Source organism: Sceloporus occidentalis, unplaced genomic scaffold (genome assembly GCF_023333645.1).
Source record: "Sceloporus occidentalis isolate IW3139 unplaced genomic scaffold, rSceOcc1.0.p SCAF_9, whole genome shotgun sequence".
Taxonomy (NCBI): domain Eukaryota; kingdom Metazoa; phylum Chordata; class Lepidosauria; order Squamata; family Phrynosomatidae; genus Sceloporus; species Sceloporus occidentalis.
The window spans coordinates 47,803,981-47,819,926 of NW_028316989.1; the positions used below are offsets into that span (position 1 = coordinate 47,803,981).

Consider the following 15,946-nt stretch of genomic DNA (forward strand, 5'->3'; position numbering starts at 1 on the left):
TAACCAGTGTTGCAATAGTGTGTCAAGAAAGCCATAGTTTCAGTTCAACCCATTGCTGATGGACTGGAATACGTGGGTATGTTCCAATTCAGTTGTTTCTTTTTCCAGTCTTCCTTCAAGGGCCACTGAACAAGGCCAGACATGGAGAGCAAAGATGCTACAAGATCCCTTTGCATACTAATATGACCTAATATGAATGCGAGAGCTGTATGGTCCCATAGATGCAACTCTTGGCAGCAATAACCAGCCAATAACCATAGCCAATAGTGAGGGATGCTGGGAATTGAAGTTGAACAACATCTGGGTGGTGGTGGGGGGCACATGATCCACACCCAGATCTAATGGAAGGGCCTGCTCTGGGACCATCACGTGCATGCGCTGGAAGACCTTTAAGAGCAGCACCTTCCTGTGTTTCAATTGCAATGTGGATCCTGACCTTGTGAGAGAGTCCGTTTAGCAGCATTTGCACTGGCGCACTGGCACATGACTTGTGCAGTTCCCATGTTTGACCTGATGGCAGATTATTCACCACAGTGTTGAATGCTGCCAAAGCCAGGCTCCTGGAATTAAATTCGCGGCGAGATTAAAGGAATGGCTGTCATGTCCCATTTCCCATTTTTCCGACAGCAATATTTGGACTCGGATTCTTTTATTGTAAGATGAGCTATTTATAAATGGAGACAATTAAGGAACATTATTTCTTGTCTTGGGGTTTGGAGAGAGTGACACTGACTCCTTCCTCTGGAAAAAAAAAGGTAGAAGTATTAAAATCCATCTCTCTTTTTCATGGGAGAAATGTCACTTCTAATGGAAGAGTAATGAGCAGAATCCGCACAGGGCTAAATAAAGGGGAAATGATTCCTGATGGGGATATTGTCCTAATGCAACAGAGAAGAGTGGTGCAAAGGCCTAATTGCACCCAGAAGACAACAGCAATTCCACACCTTTTAATGAGGTTTATATTCAAAATGTCTGCAAAGAGATAATACGCCAGGAACACTTTCAGATGTTTTCAGGTTCATAGTGTCCATGTTTATCTTTCATGTGCTAAAGGCCAGCTTTTATTGCATCTATTTCACAAAGTGATTGGCGCATAATTTTTTATCCAGGCAATTCAAACTCTGTACATTACTCCACGATCTGGATTTTTTTAAATGGAGGATAACCTTCCAAGAGGAGACACAACTTTCTTCTCTCCTTCCTCATAAATCTGAGCAGCTTAGTTTGAAGCAAAAATGCTATGTAAGTATGCGTCCCACAGCTTGTGTATCCCTTATCTGGAATTCCCAAATCCAAAATACTCCAAAATTGTCCATCTGGATGGCTGAGGTTGTGACACCTTTGCTTTCCGACAGTTCAGTGTACACAAGTTTCGTTTCATGCACACACACAAATATATTTTAAAAAAGGTGTAAAAATTACCTTCTGGCCGTGTGTCTAAAGTATATGTGAAATGTAAATGAATATTGGGTTTAGACTTGGATCCCAAGATGGAATGTACCACACGAAGGAGATCGGGAGTTTATCCCATGAATATCCCGGACAAGGCGTTGCACAAAACCTGCCATTAAAGTGGTCACATAGAAGCATTAACGCGCATCTTTTTACTTTTGGGATTTCAGTGGCAATACATTTCCAATATCATTTTATTTGTGCAATTGTGTGTGATAATCATTTGCGCCATTAATTTTCATTTTTGCTTTATTTGTGGGATGCTTTAAATGCACTTTAATGCCAAAATTAGCCCCAGTGTGGTAAACTCAGATTTTTCATTATGGTTGTAGATGCAAATACAGGTATTCCAAAATTCCCCCCAAAATCCAAAATGCTTTTGGTCCCAAGCATTTTGGATAAGGGAGACTCAAAACTATATAAATTAATCTGGAACTGAAAGTGCATGTTAATTGTGAGGCTGCTTCCAAGGAGGAACGTGTCCCTATGTAAAACACAGAGAGGATTCTAGCCTATCTGTTGTTGTTTTTCCTGCAGGAGACAAAACTGCTGCCCATGCCCATCTTGACCGTTTTTACACAGAAAACTGTGCGCTCTTGTCCAGAAGGATTAACAACCGGTCCTTGGTGTGCCTTGCACACATAGGAGATGCTTGGTTTTGAACTGCGTCATCCTCCCTCCCAAGGTTTTTGCACTTTTGGAGAAAGAATCCATCCCTGTGTTTGCCCTTGCTGCTTCGCTCCAGCATTCGCCAACCTTCATCCCCCTTTTCCATTGTTTGTGTCTAGAGACACAACCAGACATCTCCAAAGAAAGAGAAAGGAGGAAAAAACAGACTAAATGAGAGCAAGACTTGCATCAGGTTTACTTCTTGTATCCCCTTGACTGTAGCTGGGTCTTTGGGAGGGTGAGCCCTGCTGCTGAACTGAGTCTAATTATTTTTCAGCGATGTAAGGACAGAAGAAATTACAGAATGTAGCCTCCTTTCCTCTTGTTTGAAAAGGAGTCAGAGAAAGGTGGTGTTGGTGGTGGGAACTCCGCAGGGAGACGGATAGATCATCATACAGCTGTAATTATTTCCCCTTCTGCGTTCTCTCTCTCTTCCTCCTCCCCTCCAACTTTTTACCAAAAAAACCCTCAATGCATCAAAACCTTGAGACAGGTTCCACTGAAATTAGCAGCGACAGGCTTCGACGGATGTGGCGGATCAGACACTAAACACTCTGCCAGTCTCTTCCGTCTTCTCAGCATGACACCGAGTCATAACCGTCCCTCGTCTTTGGAATACCAATGGAAAGAACTGATTCCTGGAGCGCAGAGGGACGATGTCCTATTTATTGCAGGTTGCGGGGGCCTCTCAGGGGTCTAGATTTTGGTGTTGAAAAGGAAAATCCTGGACTTTTCCAGATCAGGTATCCTGGTTCCAAATGACAAGACAACCCTGCTGTTGATCTTGCCCCAAAAAAATGAACGTAGCTATGCCAAAGGTCTACAAGTGAGCAACAATGCAAGCCCCTTCTTTGCATCCCATGTGGTTCAGACAGCTGTGTTAAATCTACTGCAGTAACAGCAGTAGGGACGGCAACAGCCTTGCCTTCAAAAACTGGTATAAAACTTGCTTTTAAAAACTAGCATGGCACAAGTTTTTTGTAGGCTGGAGGCTACCTCCACTATGGAGTCTTGCTCCCAGCTTGGCAACCTGCATGGTTTTACTCATCAGGAACAAATTTCTTTCCAAGCTGTAAGCAAGAGTCTACTCCTGAACTTAGCTGCTAGCTTACAAAACCGTAAATTGACTCGTTTTTTAAGGCATTGAGAGGCTCTGCGCTGCTTTCCGCCGCAAGAGGCTTAAAAGCGCCTGTCTGTCAGGAAAGTTTGACGGTCTTGTTGGGTTTTGTCTACCTCTTGCTCAACTCTGTGAGCGAAGAGGAACATAGGAGGCTATCGCACATGGCATCCATCTTCCCTTTGCACTCTCAGTTCCAACAGACAGTAGCTACACAGAGTGGCATCATTAGGGCTGGTGTCACTTAATACTGGGATGTGGTTGGCAGCAACAAACGACCGTGCCACCCTTCTGTCCCCCTGCTTCACCTACCAATCCAGCAGCCAATATACCCCCTCTGGGCTTTCATCCGGTGCAGTCCATACCCTTTGCATTCGCTATTGATGCCTCTGGGGAATAGGGAGACACTGCAAAGCCCTGCTGAGATTTGTCTAATGGAAGGTATTGGGACTCGACTGGGAACCTTCTCTATGCAAGCGCATGATCTGCAACGGCACTAGGCTTCCTAGCCACCTCCAGAGAGCTATACTCCATAACCACACAGTCTGAAACATCTGCTGGTGGCCACATATCAATGAGACAATGAACCTACCCCGGGGCATTAATCTTGAACTTTAAAGGAGTTATCCAAGGCACTGTGCCCTACTCCATAAAAGGGTCTATCAGGCTGGATAGCAACTTTTTAAAATGTGGAGTAAAACCGGTAGCAACTTCATCATCCCACTGAGATGGGAGCCTCCTGCCACTCATACTTGACTGTAGGATTGGAAGAATGTGTATGCAAAATTAGAGAATCCCCTTTTTTACCCCAGATTGCGAATGGAGAAGTTGGCCAGACCCCATATAGATTACACCTCAGAGACAGCATGGTGTAGTGATCTGACCACTGGATGACAGCTCTGGAGATTCCCAGGTTCGATTCCCAGCTTGGCCATGAAACCCACTGGGTGACCTTGGGCAAATCACACTCTCTCAGCCTCAAGGGAAGGCAATGGCAAACTTCCTCTGAACAAAGCTTGCCAAGAAAACCCCATGATAGGTTCACCTTAGGGTTGCCATAGGTTGGAAACACCTTGAAGACACACAACAACAACAACAATCCATCGCAACATTTTTACAAGGCAGGTCAGCATTACGTCTTTCAGCTTGAGAGCTGAGCCTGGGGGCCTAACACTCAGGACTTGGCAAAATTACCTTTCTAGACTACAGTCCCCCATGTTGGCATGCCATGCTGATGGGTATTTTGAGAGTTGCAGTCTAAAACGTAACTTTCCTAAGCTCTGTATGTTCACCACAGTTTCACCTAAGGACGGATCCTGCAAAATATGTAGAGAAAAGGTTCTCCACCTCTTGCCCTCCATCTACTGCTTCCACAAAATAAACCATCACTGAAAAAGTTATCTCTTCTATCTGCTAATCTGGCACCTGGCAGACTATTTGTCCTTCCAGCGATTTTCCTCTTTTGCTTCTGCGGCTGTACTCTTGCCTTTGTGCATAAGGCTCTTTGTATCTAAATCCACTCATTAATAATTACATAAGCCCCGCTCGCCTCTATATGTGTACCAAGCATGCCGCCGCATCCGTTCCAAGCTGGAGAAAGGGAAACTCGAGGCGAAGGTTTGCAAGGCTCCCATCTGATTAGTTCCATATTAGGCCCAGAGGAGGAATAAGGACAAACAGGGGGGTCACAGATGAAGAGGACACATCTCAAGGCAGTAATTCCCAAACAGTGTGCCGGGGCACATTAGGATGCCACCAGAAATTAATTAAAGGGCCCAAGGAGCTCAACCACAGAAGCCAGGGCTCTATGCCTCTCTAAACAATTAATTCCTCCGGTCTGGGCTCTGTACAATCAGCCCCCCGCCTGGCGTGCTGAGAGCGGAGGAGCAGCCATGCCCTGGCATCATGATGCAATCTGGATCATCAGATCAAATGCCAAGCAGAAGGCTCTGCTTTCCATTGCTCCTGGGGGTCATTCCCACTGGCAGTTTGAATCGCTTCCTGATTCGCCTTTGCTCCATTTTGGCAATCGATTCTAAAAGGCCCTTTGTTCCAACTATGAAAGGTTTTTTTTCCCTTGCCCAATGAGGATCGGAATGGGAACGAGGGTCATATACCTCGAGTCACAGTTCACTTTAAATTGTAGTGGAAAGGATCCCCTGGCTTGGAATCACAGAGAAAACGGAAACACCAGACTGGTGCTTCTGATGATGGCGGGCTCGCCTTGCTCACATGGGAAGCCTTTCAGAATGATTTAAGAGAAGGAAGGAAGGAAGGAAGGAAGGAAGGAAGGAAGGAAGGAAGGTAGGTTGGTTTGCTTCCAGTGCCACCTTGAGTCCCTGTACTGGGAGGAAGGTGAGATATAAATATAATAATAATTTGGGGAAGGAGAAAAATACATTACTGGCTGCATCTGCACAGAAGAAATAATCCAGGTTGATCCTGCTTTAACAGCCATGGTTCCCTGCTATCCAATTCTGGGTCATCAATAAACCCCCAGGGATTTGTAGTTTGGCAAGCTATTTCGCCGCCTCTGTCAGAGAGCTCTGGTGCCACGGCAAACTACAAATCCCAGGATCCCATAGCATGGAGCCATGGCAATGAAAGTAGTTTCAAGCTGTACTATTTCTGCAGTGCAGATGCTACCTTAGCCAGCATTGCAAATCTCCCTGACCCTGAAGGGATAAAAACAGGGTCAAAAGACTAATATACTCCCTTGAAGCGGTGGCAGACCGAATGGTAAGGCGATGTATAGTGATTCTGGTGCCACAACAAACTACAAATCCCAGGATGAAGCCATGGCAGTTAAAGCAGTGTCAAACTGCATTAATTCTGCAGTGCGGCAGCAGCTTGAGACCAATGCTGGATCAAGGACAAATGCCATTTGGCCTTTTTTCCCTATAGTTCTCTTCAGAATCACCATAAGTCAGAAATGACCGGAAGGCACACAAGAACAACAAAAATGCATCCTATAAGCCAAGCACTTCCTCCAGTCCATCTGCCTTGGTCCAGGCCTCGGAAGTGGAGAAGAACTGCTGGACCTGATCCCATTCCCCACTACCACTCCCTTCTTCTTTTGTGTCGTGTCTTCTTAGATTGTAAGCCTGAGGGCAGGGAACCGTCTAACTAAAAGATTGTATGTACAGCGCTGTGTAAATTTACAGCGCTTTATAAATAAAGGTTAATAATAATAATAATAATATATTAAATGCACCCTATATATTAAACCACAGAGGGAAGAAAAAACACAGCTCTGTTTGCACCTCTGCAGAAAGCTGAGAGGCTTTGGTACCAGAGGTCTCTGCCATAGGATTGCAGCCATCATCCATCGTCTTTCTTCCCATTTTAATCTCCTTATTTTGTAATTTATTTCTGGCCTTCCCACGGTGCCTTTTCTTCTTTGAATAATTCCCAGCCTGTGCCCTAAAAAATAAATTGTGGCTGCTTCTGACTATCTTTAGAGCCAAGGAAAAGTCAACTTGACCAAAAGATACGGATCTGGTGCCGCTCAAGAAGTTTGAGAGGCGGAATTAACGGGGAAAGGACTTTGGCGAAGCCTTTGATAACTTGGCCAATGCAAATTAAATGGGGGGGAAAGGGGGGTATAAAATAGCCTGGTAACCAGCAGGAGTCATTCTTAAGGTTCCTTGTCAAAGAGAGAATTTTTAAGCAAAAGGAGGACATTAAAATCTTATCATCTCGCTTGAAATTAAGCCAATGAAAAATTAAAGTTGATTTCTAATAGGCTTATGATACATTTAAAGATTTAGAGGGCCCTCACAGAAGCCAGAGCACTAAGTGTTCCTATTTTTGATGGAGGGAAAAAATAAAATAAAAGGGAGAGACAGACTTTGCCTTTCAGAGAAGCCTAATAATGGAGGCAGGTAAAAGAGGAGACGGGGCGAAATAAAACCTTCTCGGCGGCCGACTGAAATGCCCACCCTTTTAAGTAAAAAAAGGATAATACAAGGATGCAAGAATGACCACTGCAATGAACACTTATAGTTTGAAAATCCGGCCGAGTTTTCAATGGCATTTAAATGCAAAATTCTGCAGATAATGGGGACAGCCAGCCAGAAATGACGACTTAATGGGAAATGGGTAAAAAAAATTCTGGCTATATTTTACATTATATTTTATATGATGGAAGAAGACTAAAAGGAACCAATTAAGCATAATGGCTTTTTAAAACACAAACACACACTAAAATGCACCGTAAGTCTCTTGTTTAACAACCTGGCTTGTGTAGGTTGCAAAAAGCTTACACACCTTGTAAACTCAGACTTTATAAAACATGAGCGGAGGTCTCCTAAGGACAAAGATGTTTATAGTCTGCCCTTATATCGGCCAAGGGAACCTGAACTCAGCATATTCATAGTTTGTCAAGGTTGGCACAAATGACTTGATTCCCTTCCATCCACTGAATTATACAATATGCAAGAATTATACAATATGCATAGCACATATTTTACAGAAGTGCGCCCTCAAGTGGTGAAAGATGTCTGCTTGTCATAGCATGGGCTTTTCCTCACCTCCATTTACCATTCTTTGCTTTGTGATTGGTACCAAAAAAAGCCGTTTGCAATTCGAATCGATGGATCAATTCGACAGCAGAGTGTGGTCCCCACTACATTTGCCTTTCAGGAAATTATTTAGCGAAGGGTTAAAAATAAAGGATTAATTTCATGTAATATGTATTCCTTTTCATTTCTGTTTTGACTCTGGGAAGGAAACAGGGAAAATGCATTCCATTTAATAGCATTGCATCTGAAGACGACAGCAAGTTCTGTCCATGGCACTCAGTTCTGGGATGAATTATCTACATATGCAAGCCATCGTTTCATATGTAGTCTTTAAATGATGGCATTTGCAAGTGTGAAAAAACAACAATACTGTCTTATAATTCATGGCAGCAATATGTGAAATGATTCCCTTGAAATATACTGGGCTTGAAACATGGTGTGAAAATACGTTAATTCGTGAAAGGATGTTTAATCGATGGTCATTATCTGAAGCAACTGTGCAATGCAAACCTATTTGTGTGAAGCATGGACTGATAACATTGTCATAAGGAGCAGAAACTTGGTACATATTGCTGCATCCACACTGGAGAAATAATCCACTTTGACACCACTTTACCTGCCTTGACTCAGTGTTAATGCTGGGAACTGTAGTTTCTTGTGGGAGGCTAAATGTCACACAAAACTACCGTTCCCAGAATTCCATAGCATTGATCCAGGGCAGTTCAAGTGGTAAAGAACTGGATTATGTCTGCAGCCCTTTAAGCGTTAATGGTATTCAAAAACCACACAAACCACCTAAATTCAGGTTATACCACTATTGAAATGGGCAAAATACAGCACTATTGAAATGGGCAAAACAATGATGTTTAAAATAACTCCTTTATTGCTCCCTACAAAGCGGATCAAAGATGGCTTCCTTTCCTGCGCTCGCCTATAGTGCCGGTGTGCAAACCTGGTTGAAAATACCTCCCAGCTTTGCGTCAAAAGTGTCCGTTTCTCTCCAGATTCAAAAGCAGCCTTCCCCCGAGTGGAAGGGAGAAAAAAAGAAGGGTTTTTTCCCGGCATTCCTGAATTAATGTGTTCACAGGAGACCTGAAACATGTTTCGGTGCGTTTGACTGACAGTAGGGATGTTGCTCTTGGCTTGCCAAATGCATCTCTCTGAGCTGAATTCTCCTTCCTTAGAGTTCCCTTATTACTTCTTCTCTATACCATTAACTCCCGGAGTCAACATCATCATGAGTCTCTTTCGCTGTGGAGTTTATCACACTGGGGTTAATTTCGGCATTAAAGAGAGATTAAAGCGCATTCAAAGCATCCCGCAAATAAAGTGAAAATGGCGAGTAACTGTGTAAATGATAATCACATGCAAATAAAGTGATATCGGAAATGCTTTGTCACTGAAATCCCAAAAGTAAAAAGATGTGCCTTAACGCTTCTTTGTGACCACGGTAATGGCAGGTTTTGTGCGATGTCATGCAAAACCGTTACGTGATTTTTCCGGGATATTCATGGGATAAGTTCCCAATCTCCTTTGTGTGATAAACCCCTATGTACATATGTCAGCAACATCAAAATCTACTGCAACGGCTCTCTTCTGGGTGCCATAAGTCATAACCTGGGCTTAGCCCCACTGAAGATTTATGGGGCTGTTTATACTCCTGGCATATTTAGCATCATTTCCTAGCAGGCTTTCTCAATCCCCCAAAGGAATCAGTCAAGGGTTGGAGGAGAAGAGAAAAGGCGCCGACTGCAAAACCTAGGAGCAAAATCTCTGGCTGCATCCTTGGAAAAGGCAGAGCAAATGCATCATTTCCATAACTGAAAAGGAGGCTGAGCGGTCTGAGGCTGTATTTCTTTTTATTCTCTAAGGTTAAGTCCTGTTCTTGGGAGGAAAGAGCGGTAGAACTAAAGCATGTGGATTATTGCACCAGGAGCTGCACCTGCACTGCAGAAATAATGCAGTTTGACACCATTTTAACTGCCATGGCACAATACTGTGGAATTCTGGTATGTGTAGTTTGGTGCAATATTTAGCCTTCTCTGTCAGAGAGCTCTGGTGCCACCACAAACTACAAATCCCAGACTTCCCTCATGGCAGTTAATGTGGTGTCAAACTGCCTTATTTATGTAGTGCAGATGTACCCTAAATGCTTCTTCCAGCTACAAATCTCAGACTTCCCTATCACCAAGCCATGGCAGTTAAAGCAGTGTCAAACTGCCTTATTTCTCCAGTGCAGATGCAGCCAGAACCTATGCCAGCATTATTAACCCCAGTTAATTCTGAACAAGGATTGATTTGGGCTCCGAAACTAGCCTCAGATCTTAGCAATGCAAAGAATGAACAGGCCTAAGCACTAACTATGATTAATAGCATTGTAGTAGCAATGCTTAATCATGGTTAAGGCTGGTGGGGAGGCAAGTTATGGCTAGGAGAATATGGGGGAGAGATGGAGAGGGATTGTACCTGTAAACCCTATACTTTCTTAACTATGGCTAAGGGTCAGGAGTGTTGCTTCTACAACAACTTGAAATCATTCTTTTGCAAGAAACTAGTAATGTCCAGAACTGTCCTTTGTAGTCGCTATTTTACTGCTTCTTATAGCCAAATATATTGAGTTATGCTCCATCTGCACTGCAGAAATAATTCAGTTTGCACCACTTTAATGGCCATGGCTCAGTGCTATGGATTTGAAGTTTGTTGTGGCACCAGAGCTCTCCAACGGAGAAGGCTCACCAAACTTTGTCCTTTTTAGATATAAGGTCAGTTGCAGTTTTGCTGCTTCTCATACCCAGCATACGGACATAGATCCTTAAAATCTATCATTACCTGGATTGATGGAGTGGATGAGAAATTTGCTTTAATATAATTTAAAAAATAAGCCAAGGACTACATGCCAGCCTATCGCCATTTTATCCAAGTTTCCTCTCCCAGGATTTCTGGTCTGCTTTATTCATAGTATTAGTTTCTGGTTTTTTTTAATATATATATAAAAAATAAAATGAATGCTATCTTGGGAATCTCTCTCTCTCTCTTTTTAAAAGTACAGTTATTTCTCCTCTCCTTGATCTTCTGCACAGAAACCGACATCAATGCAAGTCCCGTGTGTGGAGATGAACATACAGAATAACTTTTTAAAGATCAGACCGGCGGTGGCCATTAGGATCTGAGAGTCGTGTGGATCGCCCTTGTGCGCCGAGAGCGCAAGCGCTTCAGAAGTGCCTGAACTTTTCTGATCTTTCTAGGCCATGTCTAATTAGGAATAAAATCCAGGACAGCATCTCTTACTTTCCCTTGCAAGTTTAGACCCTCTATTATTTATAAGGGCATGTTTGCAAAACGGACAACATGGTGAGGTTCACAAAATAATGTTAAATAACCATGCACATCTAATATGGGACTCTTATCACTTCAATTTCCTCTTCAGTTTGCAAACTTTGCAAATAGGAGAAAAAATCATGTTGCACTAAAAGTACTGGGCTAAAGGAAGAAGAATCCATAGGTTGACTTTTAAAATCAGTTTAAGTCTCCCATATCCAGAAACCTAAAATAAATAGACCAAAATCCAAAATTGTCCACTTTGGTGGCTGAGACGGTGGCACATTGGCTTTCTGATAGTTCAATGTACACACTTTGTTTCATGCACAAAATTATTTAAAATGTGTTTAAAGTTACCTTCAGTATGTGTATAATAAACATCAATCAATTTCATGTTTAGGCTTGGGTCCCATCCCCAAGAGATATCATTATGTATATGCAAACATTTCAAAATCCAAAAGAGAAAAATTCCAAAATCCAGAACACTTCTCGTCCCAAACATTTTGGATACTCAACCTGTATTAGATATTCTTCCCCAAACACAGCTCTACAAATATCAGAACCAAACCATATTGCTTGGAAATACTCTGTCTTGCTAGCACTGCACCGTTTCAAAGTGCAAGGAGCAAGAATCATGTGCTTGAATGCTTCTCCATCTTAAAAGTGCCCTTGTATGAAGAAAGCTAGGAATGTCAGGGGAAAGGAGTAACATGTCCACCATTTCCAATACCTTTCTCATCCCTGCAACCATCCTAGCAATAGATTGCCATTATGCCCAATTTGCAGTGGAGAGCAATGAGGGTCACGTTGTTTTCTCCATAGGAAAATAGGCATCTAAAGATGTCACCAAATCTCCTGGTGGACCTTCTACAAGCTAGTGTGTCTTCTTCGTCCTTGTAACCATCCAAAGAAATAGATTTCCATTATGCCCATTTTTGTAGTGGGGACAAATGAGGCAAGAAAACAAGGGTCACATTGTTTTCTCCATAGGAACGTGGGCATCTGGAGATGTCAGCATATCTCTTGGTGGATCCTCTACAGGCTGGTGTGTCTGACAATTGCGCCTTATGCCACAATAAATATGCTCACTGAAAAGTGTTGCTGTTTTGCTGCCAAGCCTTACACAGCTTCCTTTCTGGAATAAAGTCTCTGGCTGCACAGTGCCCAGGTGAGCATTTGGCATGAGAAAGGAGACGCAGCCACAACGTGGATTTGCACACTGTCAATGTTCCACCATAAACGGCGTGGGATGCGCCTGGTTTCTAAGCAACGCAGCTCTGTCGCTTCCTCTCCTTCCCTTCCCTTCCTGTTTTTCTTCCTTCCATGCTGCTTAATTATATTTATAAAGTTGCCTTTTGATTTGGGAGGACTTCACAAAGCTTCCTCCGCAACCCCACTGTTTTCTTAGGGGAGCCTTGCCACTGCGATGCTGATGCCGCTCGACGGGGGAGAAGGAGGAGAAAGTTGTCCAGGGCCGGTAATTAAGGACCTGTGTGCAACAACTTCAAATCTACACACTTCAGCACTGCTCCAAATCACGCTCTACTTTGAATTGTAAGGAAAGTGGCCAAATTCTCAAAGAAAACCTCACACACCTCCGCTGCCACAGATGCTGCCCAACTTGATTCTGCAACCGTCAGGGTAAAGTTGGGTCAAATAATACATGTACTGCACACAATACACGCGCTGCATACAACTCTACAAATAATACATGCACTGCACACAACTGCTGCCTTTCAAATAGATCAATTGGTTAAAGCATCATTTGCCCCAATGCAGCCACCTTCCTCCACCTCTCAGCCTCCGTCTTCTGTCTATGCAATGGGTATAACACAGTGCACAGTGCAATGGAATCCTGGGATGAGTAGTTTTTATGGGATTATTTAGCCTTGTCTGTCAGAGAGACCGACGCAATGGGAGCAAATAATACATAGACTTTCCTGATAGTACATATACTGAAATCAGGATTTGTGCTTTGGTAAAAACAGACTAAGGCGGCGTGTGTGTAGGACTGCAGTCCAAGAGGAGGATGGGTAGATGAAATCACCAGGAATAAACAACAACCCTGCAAGATAGAATTGCCACTGCTCCCTTTGTCCAACATTGGCTGAGTCTTAGGTTGTATCTGCAATGCAGAAATAACAGTTTGACACCGCTTTAATTGCTATGGCTCGCTGCTATGGAATTCTGGAATTTGTAGTTTGTTGTTGTGCTCAAACTCTCTGACAGAGGTGGGAAATCCCAGCATGGAGCCATAGCAATTAAAGCAGTGTCAAACTGTATTATTTCTGCAGTGCAGATAAACCTTCAGCATTGCAGACCCTGAAGGGATAAAACAGGGTTTAAAGACTAATGTACTCCTTAAACACTGGTTGCAGACTGAATAACATGGCAATGTACTGGACTGCATGCCACTTTACCTGTCCATCCAGCAAGACAGCAGCAATATCCCGTGACAGGATCACATCCATCTGCATGGCTGCAGTCACAGCGTTGGCTGCAATTCAGGCCGTAGGTCCCATCCTTCCAAAAAGAGAAAAACAAGGGCAGGGAAAGCCTTTCTGTCATATTTAATCTTTCTCAGTTTCTTTCTCTCCCCCTCCCCTCCATCACTGCATGCAGAAATTATCTGCAACATTGGTTTAAATATTTGGATATAGGCAGTATATCACCATAAGCACTGAGGAAACGTGCCAAGAAAACCCCATGATAGGTTTGCTTTAGGGTTGCTATAAGTTGGAAATGTCTTGAAGGCACACAACAACAGTGATGCTGTCAGTCCAAAAGGGCGGACAACCTCTGGGAGAATTCTGGGCTTCACATAGCTTGAAATGATTTGGAGGCACACAACAACAACTAAGGATGAAAGGAAGACTTACAGGGCATGGTTCATCACAGAAGTCCCCTTGCCATCCAGGGGAGCAAAGGCACATCCCATCCACCGGGTCGCAGGCAGCTCCATTGGCACAATAGCAGGTCTGGTTACAGCTGAGACCCCAAGTGCCGCTCGGACAAGGGATGGAACAGTCCACTCCTTGCCAACCTGGAAACACAAGAAAACAAGACAGGTGAGTCAACTGCTGCTTCCCACTGAGCATCTGTCTTGGAAAAAAGCATGCATTTAAAAAAGTGATGCTGTTGCATGCACTTCCAGATTTCTCAGTGTGCATCCAAGTGTGGGACAAAGGATATAAAGGAGACATGGCAACATCTGGAGAGGTTTCCTCTAGATGTTGTGTGAAGCATGTTCATCTCAGAAACAACCAAGATAAAAGTCAATGTGTGACTTTGTGGATAGATGGTTAAATGAAGCACTAGGTTTCTCCTCATTCCACCATTCATCAGTGAAGTGAGTACTCTTCAATTGAAAACCATTGTAGAAATATTCTTAACACAGAGACAGTAAAATAGTGTGTCTGAGGGTAGAAATAATGCAGTTTGACACCACTTTAAGTGTTGTAGCTCTGTGCTATTAAATCCTCAAATCTGTAATTTTACAAGGTCTTTAGCCTTCTCTGCTAAAGAGTCCTGGTGCCTCACCAAACTACAAATCCCAGAATTTTGTAGGATGGAGCCACAGCAGCTAAAGTGGTGTCAAATGGCATTATTTCTGCAGTGTAGATGCACCCAAGTTCTACCTAAGGGGCTGTTTTGTACGCTTTTCTTTCTTCAGCAATTGGCAACGGTGACTTCTTTCACAGTCTGCAACCCTTCCATGAGAAAGAATGCTTCCTCACAGCGACCCTTGAAACAGACTGGCTTTACCTTCTCGGCAAAAGCAGGAACCGTCCACCGGGGAGCATGAGCCATCGTTTCTGCAGTTGCAGATCATTGAGCAGTTGATGCCATAGGTTCCAGCTGCGCATGTAATGGAACAGTCCTCCCCCTGAAAAGCAAAAACGAAACCAGGTTAAGCAAGAAAGGACAGATGCTGGGAAATCCTTGTCTGCTGGAGAATATGTTTGCACCAGGAATATTTTCAGGGCCTTTGTTTCCTTTATAATCCAATGGAGAGAGAGAACGGAAGCATGGGTTTGCTTGCAGATACTTCATGGGGAAAAAAGAAAGAATGCAACTGTGGAAAATGTTAATATTTTAAAATACTGATCCCTTAGCTGCTCAAAGTGACATATAATAACTTACTGTTGATAACTTAAAAAATCAAAAAGTAAGCTACTTGCCATTATGGTGGCACTTGGGACGGGGAGAATGTCATTTGGTCTGCAGTTTTAAGGGAACTGACACAATTCACGCTTCCTGGACTATGGCTGGACTACACATTACATTGTGTAAATTTACATTGTGTTGTGTGCTGGCACAGTGTAAATCTACACTCATGCTGATCAATGGCAGTTCTGCCACACTACCCTTGTCCTGAATACCAATGTTGGTGCAAAGGATAGTGTTTCTGCTGATGGTCCCATTCTGCAATATAGTTTTACTATTTGTAAAGCATGGATGGTTGAAACCATGCATAAAGCACCCATGGATACAGAGGGCTGACTGTACTAAGAAAGTGTCTTTGGGAGCCTGGATATAACCTGAGTCGGCGGATGGTTGCTCCTCTCTGGTTTAGATAATGTCCTCCTGCAAAACTTCCATTGTTTTCTGAAATGATAGTTATTACAATGGCTGTTTTGCAATTGCGAAAGGCGGACAGGGACAAAGTCTTGGCAGCTGTTCAGCGGTGGGAGGTGGGAAAGGTAGGATGTCAAATCTCTCCAAACAGCTGTTTGCTCATTAAGAAAAACATCATGAACGAAACGCTCATCACAAAAGACGACAAGGGCTTAATGTCGTGTGAATCACTGTCCTCATTGAGGGAGGCAAGCAAACAAGTAGATAGAGCGAGGCTCCAAACAAGTGT

General features: G+C 43.3%; 1 protein-coding gene across 7 annotated transcripts in view; it reads right to left on the minus strand.

The window, feature by feature from the left end:
• Window positions 1-15,946, minus strand: part of LOC149307480 (multiple epidermal growth factor-like domains protein 11) — a 282,125-nt gene that overhangs the window by 34,185 nt on the left and 231,994 nt on the right. For all 7 annotated transcript variants that reach the window (XM_089539259.1, XM_089539256.1, XM_089539257.1 and 4 more), the window contains 3 exons: window positions 14,845-14,965; window positions 13,959-14,122; window positions 13,500-13,602 (listed from right to left, as the gene is read on the minus strand). In XM_089539259.1, the coding sequence (XP_089395385.1) occupies window positions 13,500-13,602; window positions 13,959-14,122; window positions 14,845-14,965 (388 nt within the window). The remainder of the gene's footprint in view (window positions 1-13,499; window positions 13,603-13,958; window positions 14,123-14,844; window positions 14,966-15,946) is intronic.